The following is a 12069-nucleotide window of genomic DNA, read 5'->3' on the forward strand; positions in this document are numbered from 1 at the left end:
AAAAAATGGACCACAAAGAGAAACTAAAAACTATTTCAAACTATTTCAAGTTGTTTTCACCTTTAAGGGATTTCTTTTCATCCATTCATTTTTATTTGTTTCCCTCCTCCTCTTACCATTCTTCTTCATTCCTCCTTTTTGGTGTATATTTCTCTTTATCTCTAACACAAAAGATCAAATCATTTATCAAACGGACCTTAAGTTTTTATCTTTTCATTTTTTTTTTCCTTGCAGATTCCTGAAAAGGATTGGGAGTACAAAGTGAAGCTTTTCCGTAAGTTTTCGATTTTTTTATGCTGGCTTTGTAGTTTGTCACTGATTTTTTTCTTTTTTTTTCCTTGCAGATTCGTGAAAAGGATTGGGAGTACAAAGTGAAGCTTTTCCGTAAGTTTTCGTTTTTTTTATGTTGGCTTTGTAGTCTGTCACTGATTTTGGTATTTTAGATTGCTTTTTGGGGAATTTAAAGTTACCCAGAAAGTCCAATTGCATAATTTGTGGTTGATAATAAATGGGATTTTGTTGAAATGTGTGATTTGATCGAAATGTGTGATTTATATCATCAGACTATGAAATTTTACTAAATTATGTTTCAAGCTATGGAATTTACTTAACTGTGTGTTTTACTACTATGTTTACAGACTATATACGAGCAGGAAATGGAAATCGAAGGGTTGAAAGAAAATTCTTGCGGATGACTTCAAAGGTATAATAGTGAAATTAATAGTGAAATTTAAAAAAAAAAGCATAAATAATTTAGAAACTGCACATAAAAAAAAAATTTACCTGCTGCTGCTAGGTATTCCTCCCATTAGGTGGTATATGCCATTGAAGGCATCACCTTTTTATGCCTACTGTCTTATCTAATATGTGCAAGCATCATTTTTTATTGTTCAATTTCAATGCTATGTTTTCATATTTTTCTTCAATTTTACCTTTATTAAGAATCATCAAATTGAAATTTCAGTATTAAGATCTTCATAGGCTTTCAGCATATCAAGTATGGAGGGAATTGATAGAAGCGATATGCCAAAGGTTGTTTACCTTATCTGCATTATTCCTCTTCTGTAGAGATGCTTTATTTTTTCTTCTTTTTAAAAATAAAAATAAAATTCTTTCTCTTTGGCAATTTCTCCATGTAGGTCGGCAATCATGAAGTTCACTTCAGACAAACAAATGTTAACAATTCTCAACAATCAAACCAAAGGTATCGTAGGAGCAATCAACAAAGGCAAAGACGACAATCTATGAATTCATCACAGCGGGCGCGAATTTCAATACGACAGCGTGCCAATTATCAAACTTGATTGAACTCGGTAAATATAGTACAAAATCAAGCGGAAGTAAACCAAGAGGATATAGGACCAACATCGGCGGGTAACTATGAATTTTTTTTTTTTTGGTCTCTATTAATTAAATATTTGTAAAACAATATATTGTATGAATATGTTTTTACGAATTATTAAGACACATCTATTAAGATTGAATGGAATAGTGATTTTACATTAACATTGCCTTTTTGTACTATTAATGCAAACATCCATTTAATAATTCTGTGATGTCTATAACAATTTCAACATTTGGATTGTATATATCTACCATACTGACCAACGTTTTAACAAGTACTCCAAACAAACAAAAAAATGAAAAAATAAATAAACCAATTAAGGAAAAAAATTAAAAAATGAAAAATAAAGGAAAGGAATATGTCTGGAACGATTGGTGATACAAAATTTTATGAAAACTTGGAATAACAATTCAACTATAATAGTCAAAAGAAAATTTTAAAAATAACATCACATAAAGATATAGTATATCTATACTAAAAGGCAAAAATTGTGAACTTAAAAAAACATCATGATACGATCAACCAAAATTTATAATCCATTATTAAAGGGCAAAAAATTTAGGAAATGATAATGGATATAGATATAGAATATCGATCTAGCAACATAATTAAAAAAAATTGAAAAGTTCTATCAAAATTAGTGGAGTGAACCTCCGTTTTTATTGTTTTTCCGTTTTTTTTAACCCCAAAACACTAAGGTAGTAGAAACCATTTCTTTGTCCTCCTCTCCAAATGTGTCATTATGTGGTAAATCAAGTCTGCTGTAAACTAATTTTATTTTACCACTGTTATAATATTTACTCCTTAATAAACTAAGTCTACTGTAAACTATTTGTTTCCAATCAAACGAAAAAAAAAAAAAACCGTAATGTATACCACTGATTCAATTACAAAAACAAAAGGCAAAAAAAAAAAAAGTATGTAGGTACTTAAATAATATTCTATGCTTACTAATATTATTCGTACACCATTACGTTACTTGGTTTAGAGCAACAAAATGCATATGTGACTGATGAGAGACAAAGCCAACGAGAGCAATGGCGGGATCAACAACGTATGAGGCAGAATTCAATGAGTTCAAGGCAAAGACATGATTACTTAGCACGGCGACGATCCAATTATCATGTTCAACAAATTCAACGCTCAAACATAATGTTATTTGGTGGCGATATCGATCAAGTTCAACACCCTAACATAGTGCAATTCGATGAAGGCAATAGCAATCATGTTGAACGACTCAACATAGTGCCGTTTGGAGAAGGCAGTAGCAATCAAGTTCCAAGAACAATGCGCTTAACTCATATAAGGCAAATTGCCCGATCGAATAGGACACGCTTGCCTCAGGATGGACTTATTCAAAGTTTTACTCATAATGGTAATTGTACAAACTACCATAGTACAACTTTGAAAAAGATAAACATCAATATCATCATTACTGTAAACACCACTTATTACCTTACTTCCATTTCATTTGATTATAATAGAAAATACAACATCGCAATCATTCCATTCGAATATTTCAATGAATCATTCTTATCCACCCATCATCAATGAAGGTATCAGTTTTGGATTGTTAATACCTACATTTTTTACTATGCTCTCTAAACCATAAAACACTTTTAATTTTTCCTTTTGAAGCAGATGATTTTAATCTCATTAATGAAAATGATATCCAGCCTAACGAGGACGTACCACCTCGACAGAATCCGATGGGAACAAGGCCAATTCATAATTGTGCTAGAAACTTCAATGAAAACATGGGAATCCCAAGATTTCACATGCCAAATCCAACCACATGTCCAGATTGTCATGCCCGTTTGTTCTCTCATGAAACATTTGAAATGTGTTACTTACATGGAAAGCTTGCTCTACCATTGACACCGTCCCTTCTTGAAATGATTGAGCTTTTTTGCAACCAATCTGCCCAGGGAAGACATTTTAGGCAGAATATACGAGCTTACAACCACATTTTTGCCTACACTTCAATGGGAGTTCATGTTGACGAAAACCTAGTAACAGGAAGACGTGGTATTTACACATTTCGTGCTCAAGGTTCCATATACCATAAGATTGGAAGTCTCTTGCCTATTGGAGATAGTAGACCAAGATTCCTACAAATGTATATATATGACACTGCTCATGAAATAGACAATCAAATGAGAGAAAGTGAAGCACTAAACAGAGATGTGGTTGAAAAAATCCAACAAATCTTGAATCAATATAATCCATTTGTGCAAACAATTCACCACGTTGCGCAACGTCAAGATTTGCAAAGTTGTAGATTGATTATCAAGGAGCAGCCCGCGAATCAACGACAATATTGTTTACCGTCTGCATCTCAGGTTGCTGCAATCATAGTAGGTGGTGAAGGATCAGAAAACATTAGAGGTCGAGATATTGTTGTGCAAACTACGGATGGTCAACTTAAGAGTATCAAAGATTGTGTCGGCTACTATGACCCTTTACAATATCCATTGTTGTTACCTTATGGAACGTACGGATGAGATGTGAATACTCGAAATAATACCAACAGAAAAGTGACATGCTGTGACTATTATTCGTATGTTCTTCAGGTAACCTACCACTTTCATCTCTGTCAATAAATATTAATTTTTAAAACTTATATTGTGTTGAACAATGAATTTTATCATTTTAGATCCGTCAACATGATGAATCGCTTCTACTTCGTGGTGGTCGCCTATTGCAGCAATATGTAGTTAACAACTACGTAAAGATCGAATCACAAAAGCTTAGATGGATGCGTGATAATCAACACACAATTCGATCTGAATTTTATCGAGGACTACAAGACTCATTAACTGCAGGACAAAATAATGCAGGTATGAGGCTAATCAGTTTATAATAAAAAAAATATATTCTTCATGTTCATGTTTTGTCACATTAAATGAGACTTATTAATGGGTTGAAACAAAACAAACATATTTAGACTTATTAACGACTTTTAACAAAACAAATACAGGAAACATCGGTCGTCGTAGGACTATATTACCATCATCTTTTGTTGGTAGTCCTCGTGACATATATTAAAGGTATCAAGATGCAATGACTTTGGTGCAAAAATATAGAAGACCAGATATTTTCCTAACAATGACATGTAATCCAAATTGGGAAGAAATAAGTGATGAGCTACTACTTGGCCAAGCACCACAAGATTGACCAGATTTGCTTACAAGGGTTTTTCGTGCAAAATTCAAACAGTTAAAGAATGATGTTATAAAAAAATGTGTTTTAGGCAGGGTTCTTGCATATGTATATGTCATTGACTTTCAAAAGTGCGGTCTGCCCCATGTTCACATGCTTCTCATGTTAAAAGAAAATGATAAGCTTAATAGTCCAGATGATTATGATCAGATGGTACGTGCTGAAATACCAATTCCAAATGAAGAGCCTGAATTGTATGGTGCCGTGTTAAGGCATATGATACATGGTCTATGTGGAATACATAATTCACGATCACCTTGTATGAAACGTGGTAGTTGTAAACGAAATTATCCTAAGCCATTTGCACCAACTACAGTTCAAGGAAATGATTCTTATCCAGTCTATCGTAGAAGAGACAATCATAATCCAGTCTCGTTACATCAAAATGCAAGTATAATGGTGGATAATTGGTGGGTTATTCCATATAACTCATGGTTACTCCTCATATATGATTGTCATATTAATGTTGAGATTTGTTGCAGCATTAAAAGTGTTAAGTATCTGTACAAATATGTTTATAAAAGTCCCGACCGAGTAGCTTTTGAAGTCCATCCTACCTATTCAAGATGAAATAAAGCAGTTTGTTGATGCAAGATGGGTTTGTGCACCTGAAGCATTATGGAGAATATTCAAATTTGTAACTAATCGACTTTATCCATCGGTCGAACAATTACAAATTCATCTCCCTGAAGGATAAACTATTCATTTTTACCCTCACCAAAGAGTGTCAGATATTTTGGCAGATGACACAAACTCGATGACTATGTTGACAGAGTTTTTTACCAAGAATACCACTTGCCCGGAAGCACGACAATACTTATACCGGGAGTTCCCTGAAAGGTTCAGATGGAGTCAAAGAGATAAAGTCTGGAGTGAGAGGATGAATAACCATAAAGTTATTGGCCGAACATATGCAGTTTCGCCAAATGAGGGTGAAAAATTCTACTTACGCATCCTTCTTAATCATGTTAGAGGACCAACATCATTTGACGATTTAAGAACAGTCAATGACATCGTACAACCAACATTTATTAAGGCAATGGAACAACAAGGTTTGCTAGAAGATGATGATAGCATCAGACAGTGTCTTCGTGAGGCCTCTAACATTCGAATGGCGTCAGCTTTACGAAGGTTGTTTGTTACCATCTTGGTTTACTGTGAACCACATGGAGTAAGAAGATTGTGGGATTAATTTCATTCATTTATGGTAGAAGATTATTCTGTCTCAAGTACCATAAATAATACTTCTATCTTAAACAAGCTTTTGCAAGACTTGAATGGGCTATTAGTGCAACAAAGTAAGTCTATATATGATTACGATCTACCACAAATAACACAAGATTGTGTTAGAGACAACACACTTCCAAAGATAATACAAGATGAAGTTTCACTTGACATTTCTGAAGCAGACCTCAATGCGGTACATAATCTAAATGAAGACCAAATGACAGCGTATAATTCGATTGTGTCTGCTAATGAACGTCAAGACAATGCCATATTTTTTGTGGATGGTCCTGGAGGGACGAGAAAGACATACTTATATCGTGCTTTGTTAGCAACGTTAAGGAGCAATGGTCATATTATATTGGCAATAGCAACATCTGGAATTGCAGCAACGATATTGCCAGGCGGAAGGACATCACACTCTAGATTTAAAATTCCCCTCAGTCCAGATGCATCTTCCACGTGTTCTATTAGTATCCAATCAGATTTGGCAGAATTGATAAGAAAAACATTAGCTGTTGTTTGGGATGAAGCACCAATGGCACACAAGTTTGCATTTGAGACACTCGATCAAACGTTCAAAGATATAATAGGTGTTGACCTGCCATTTGGAGGAAAGGTCATGATTTTTGGAAGAGATTTTCGACAAGTTCTTCCAGTTGTTCCAAAAGGTACAAGGTCTGAATTGATGCAAGCAAGTATGATTAATGCTTCATTTTGGGGACATGTGAAAATCATTCGTCTTAAGCACAATATGAGATCCATCAATGATCAAGATTTTTCAGAGTTCTTACTTCATGTTGGTAATGGGGAACAAGAAACTATGATAGATGACATGATGCAATTACCATCATGTATGGTCATTCCATGGAAAGGTGAAGAATCCATTGTCCAATTTGTTAATGAAGTTTTCCCTGATTTGGAATGTCATGTATGTGATTCAAGATACTTGGTGGAAAGGGCAATTATAACTCCAAAAAATGAGGATGCTGACAAGCTTAATAAAATGATCATCGATAAATTTCCGGGGACTGAACATATCTTATACTCTTTCGATTCAGTTGAGGACGATGTGAGAAATTTGTATCAACAAGAGTTCTTGAATTCAATATCACCTGGTGGAATGCCCCCCTTATCAGTTAACTTTGAAAAAAGGTGCCCCAATAATGCTTTTGAGAAATATCGATCCGAAGATGGGGTTGTGCAATGGTACAAGACTGGCTTGCCATGGAGCTTACAATAATCTAATTGATGCCGAAATCTTATCTGGACAATTTGCTGGAACTAGAGTATTTTTACCAAGAATCTCTTTAAAGACCACAGAAAGCGCAGGACTCCCATTTGAAATGATGAGAAAACAGTTTCCAGTGAAATTGAGTTTTGCACTAACCATAAATAAATCACAAGGGCAGACAATACCAAATGTGGGTATTTATCTACCAGATCACGTATTCAGTCATTGACAATTGTACATGGCTTTATCAAGAGGAGTATCAGTGTCTACAACAAAAGTCTTGGTAAAGAAAGGAGAATTACACGGTCACGAAGGAGTCTTCACAAAGAATGTTGTGTACAAAGATATTTTGCTTCCCTCGATTTCAACATAAGGTTATATTCTTTCTTTTAATGTTTAATTTCCGTTTTCAAATTTTAATGCAATTCAATTACAAATAATGCTAATATTTGATTTTAACCGAACGCATTAAATTTTCAACAGGACAACGATATGAGTTCATGATATGAAGAACCGTCAAGTGTATCAAAGCCAATTAAAGTTCTTGGATTGTTTTTATACTTTTTACTTAGCTTTTAGTTGCAACTATGTTATAAGGATCTTCTATGTTATTTATTACTTTTTTTTTTGTTACAAATTCTAGATAAATACTTTAAATTACTACCTGTATTATTAGAGATGATAATCGTCTTTATTTTATGTTTCTATACATTGAACCAATCCTCTCATATAAATACATCTAAAATGTGTAAGTCATGCGTAGCGTGCCGTGATGAAAAAAGTGTTTTTCGCATGCGCGTGAGGACATTGTAATAGGCACTGCTGTGTGTGAAAGAGTATCCACGTCAACAACTTTTCCTGTTATGTGCAACCATATCATACTTTCTAAACCATATACATTGACAATTACAATGGAAAAAAATTAACACAATACACATTTAGGGGCACGTAGTGGCCGTGATGCAAAAATGCCTCTCGCACGCACGTTAGTGCGTGCAGAGAGGCTAGTAAAAGTAAAATCAGGAAAGCATACATCATTGTTACCCAATAATAAACCGTTATGTGAATAATGATTATTAGTCATTTTTCTTGTAGTGCATAAACTTTGGGTAACAAAAAGTAAAATCATCACATTTTTCTTAAGTGATAATACTAGGGAGATTAAATTTAGAGATAATTTTTATAAACTAAATGACATGGTAATTTTGTTTAGTTTTCTTAGTATTAGTACATCAAAGGTAGGTAGTTTGTGAATCATCTTGAGGACACATGGCAGCATGTGATTATTTTTAAACATCGCTACTTTGACATTCACGTTTTACATAAAATCTTTCTCTACTCGAAATTCTAATTTGGTATTCATGTACTTAAAAAAAAATTGCTTTTAATGTGTTGTAGAATTAATAAGTTGTGAAATGAAATAGTTAGATGCTTGATAAATTAGATTTGCAAAAAAAAAAAATTGAGTCTAAAATGCAATATTAAAATGTTTAGTAAACTATTATATAAAAATGAAGTAAATAAGTATAATGACCACAGTAGACACACTGTTCATCCATATTTTAAATATTTTATTATTTTCTACAAGTTCTCCCTCTTTAAGGATTGTTTGCCTTCCCATTTTCGGTGCCCTTCCGTGTCCTCCTGTTTTTTGTGGTTACGGTTAAATCACGTTAACATTTTATATTATTTTTATAGAGATAATAAGACAAAAATGAATAGTAATATAAAATATTGACGTGGCTTAACTGTGATCACACAAACAGAAGGGAACCGGAATTGGGAGGGCCTATAAGCAAACTCATTTTATCTCCTCTCCCTCATTTGCTCTGTTTGATTCTTCATACAAGCCTAAAAATCTGTCTTTCTTCCTATACAATCCAGGCAAGTCCACGGTGCCAAGACCGAATTCGAATCTGGTCTTGCTAGAAAGGATGATGGTGTTTCTCAGAATGATTTTATTGGCGTGGGAGTAAGTGAACGGACAAGAGAACACGATTTCGGGTTTTTCTTCACTGGATTCGAGATGGGTATTCCTTCTTTGAGCCCCTCCATGAGTTCCCAAGCACTGATAAGTTCCGGATCTTCGCGGGGTAGTGACGATCTCATCGCAGCCCTTTTGCTCTCCTCAACGCCGTCATTGATAGGTTATGGGCCGTTTTCGACGTGATCGACAACGTATTCTCTCTCAACGATTTATTCAGATCGACGACGTGGACATGGAGAGTTGGTGCAATCTTCCTCGCCGCATCACTGCTTCAACTCGAAGGATTCCGAAGCAACACACCGAGAATCTTGGGATGATGTATAAATTATTTAATTGCGTAAGGTCATTTTGAGTATTTAATAGTTTCATTAAAGGGCCTCAACCAAAATATGTGCAAAAGCTGGTTTTTCAAGGCTATCTTTTGTTGATTTGGCTATTTTCTCTAAAAGTTGTGAAAAAAAACTGATTATAAGGTGTTTACCAAGCACTTGAAAATTTCTAGCTTTCTTTCTTTTTCTACTTGCTTTTTTTTTTTTAAATTTCAGCAATATAAACCTGGTACAAAGACTAAGATCTTTTTCAGATTCTTTTTGTAAGGATTATGATGATCCTTTAATCGTATCAGTTCATCGTAATTGTGCAACTTGGTATCTAAGCACCAAGACTAAATTTTGGATAAAACTTGGCTGCTTAATAGTTAGCATGAAGTCCTGCTGAACAGCCACTGTGGCTGCTTACCAGTTTGACACCTGTTCATTGTTTTTCTCCTTTCTTAAAAAAGTTATGTAATATTAAAATATCATGTAAAGCACCAAAATAACCTTATATTCTCGTTCAATTTGTCCAGTCTTCTCCCTTTCTTCTCTTTTGTTCACAGACCCCAACTTTGTTTTGTTCCTCTTCTTGGCAAAAGCACTTGCACACACCGGTTTTAATTTTCAAGTTTAGGCAAATTTAATTAATGGGTTCTTCATTTTTTATGCAATATTAAAAATACTTGTATAAAATATTAGAATAACTATTTTAGAAAGCAGCTATGCCAATTCAAAGACAATTACAAGTTATTTTAACTTAAAGATAGTACAATTCAAAAGGAAAATGGTGCAACTTCCACTTCAACTTTCTATACTGCACAAAATTTGCCAAGAACAAAAAGAAATATCTTTCACTTTTTTCTTCATGTTGCATGACGCCAAAATATTAGGTGGATACTCCACACCTCCAATTTTCCATTTTACAAAAAATCTATAAATAATTTTCCATTTTGTTTGGCTCTTTCATCTTATGAAAAAGCATGGAAATTTGTTCCTACAAACAAAAAGTCAAGCAGCCAAATGTATAATAGGATCAATATTTTCTACATATCTATATTTGTTTGTATGTATTATAGTTGTTATATATGTAATACTCACATTAAGCAGTTGGGTGAAAGAGACATTTTGTTGCTAACATGTAATCTCGTCCAAACTTCCCGAAGTTAAAAATGAAAACTTGGTTCCCTTTGGTATATCCTATGAGAGGAAAAATAAAAAATGAGAGTTGAAATTAATATATTAGAAAATAAAAACGAGATAAGAGAAGTTGACAAGCTAAAAATTCTTTCAAAGTAAGACAATAAATTGGTGCATTGAATTTCCTGTGTAGCCTGAAAATGTTGTTCTGAACCAGTACCAACATTGACATATCCCTACTTTTATGTTTAAAGAGTAAGTTTGAATTCTCAAGCTCAACTCTTATGTCTAGAAATTAAATTTTGATATAACTTTATTAAAATTAAAAGAGTTAAAAGTCCTTACTTGAGGCAAGCTATCAAATAACTGAGCCTCATGTCCTACACCTTGGAGTGTTTGTGAACTTTCACCTGTGCAAGTAAATTCCTACACCGCTTGCTGCAACATTTCTATATTTGCTAATAATATAAGACTAGTCTCCATCATCTTGAAATCAACAAGTAATTCCTAATATCTTCAATCTACCAACACTCTCTCATAATGCTCAAAGAATCGTAGAAAATTATGTTTAGGCTTCAAATAATTTTTTTAAGACAGTATTCATAGATTCACTACTTTGTGTGCTCTTCATGTCTGCAATGAAAGTATGCCCCCATACACCAAAGCCCATTTTTCTCACAAGTTAAATATGTCACACAACCAATTGTTGTCTTGAAAGCCATATTTCTCAAGCATATTATTCCATGCTAGTAGGCACTCATTTTCATCTTCATAATCATATACATACGTGCTGAAATCGTGAGCAAATTTTGTTGATCTGTGAAAAACATAGCTCAAATTCTTGGCTACATTTTGATAAATGTGCCAAACACATAATCAATGACAAGTTTCAGGAAAGACTTCAAATATTGCCCTTGACATTGCAGTCGATTGATCTGTAAGAATTGTTCATGGTTGTTTTCCAGACATTGTTGAATTAAATAGCCACCGAAAATAAGTTGTAGTTTCATCAGACAACAAAGCTGCACCAAATACTACAGTTTGCTTATGATGGTTAACTCCAACAAATGGTGTAAATGGTCGACCATATCGTTGGTTTGGTAAGCGTTATCAAAGCACACAACATCACCAAAGAGATTATAATTACTTACCGAACGTGCATCAGCCTAAAATATGTTTATGATCATATCATCATCATCATCAACTTGCATTGCATGCAAATAGGAGGAGTTTTGCAAGTGCATTTTTTAGAAATACTGCAATATAGCACCAACATCTCCCTTTTTCATTTTAGTATTTCGCTTACTATGTATATAATTCCTATAATCTTTATCCAAAAATCCAAGATAGTCACGACCTCAAACTTCTATGCTCATTAGCTGCACAGTTGCTTTAATAGGTCATTCTGTCTTTTCTGCATCATCAGCGTGTGCTTTTTGAGCCTCAAGCATACTTCTATTGATCTTAAGCATATGCTTCATTGGTGTTGCAATCAAATCATGATTATGACCTTCCTCAAACGACACAACCCTAAATTTTCCATTCTTCTAAAGTAGACAAGTCATATGTGCTCGACAATCAATTCTTGAAATTGGTTGTAAATAAG

General features: G+C 33.9%; 1 protein-coding gene and 2 long non-coding RNA genes across 4 annotated transcripts; all 3 read left to right on the top strand.

Annotated features, from left to right (window-relative positions):
• Positions 1-725: 725 nt before the first annotated feature.
• On the top strand, positions 726-2787 carry LOC126599358 (uncharacterized). Of its 2 annotated transcripts, XR_007615078.1 has the most exons (3): positions 789-1032; positions 1140-1374; positions 2334-2787. It is a non-coding gene; the product is annotated as an uncharacterized LOC126599358 (long non-coding RNA). The 2 variants fall into 2 exon arrangements; XR_007615077.1 differs by lacking the exon at positions 2334-2787 and having other exon boundaries at positions 726-1032; positions 1140-1506.
• Positions 2788-3016: 229 nt separating this feature from the next.
• LOC126599359 (uncharacterized) lies at positions 3017-4987 on the top strand. Its single transcript, XR_007615079.1, has 3 exons — positions 3017-3918; positions 4002-4185; positions 4326-4987. It is a non-coding gene; the product is annotated as an uncharacterized LOC126599359 (long non-coding RNA).
• Positions 4988-6011: 1024 nt separating this feature from the next.
• On the top strand, positions 6012-9195 carry LOC126599088 (uncharacterized). Its single transcript, XM_050265440.1, has 2 exons — positions 6012-7000; positions 8910-9195. Exons 1-2 carry the CDS (start codon positions 6012-6014, stop codon positions 9193-9195), a joined length of 1275 nt encoding a protein of 424 aa, XP_050121397.1.
• Positions 9196-12069: the final 2874 nt, after the last annotated feature.

The sequence above is a fragment of the Malus sylvestris genome, chromosome 14 (assembly GCF_916048215.2).
Source record: "Malus sylvestris chromosome 14, drMalSylv7.2, whole genome shotgun sequence".
In the NCBI taxonomy this organism is placed as follows: Eukaryota; Viridiplantae; Streptophyta; class Magnoliopsida; order Rosales; family Rosaceae; genus Malus; species Malus sylvestris.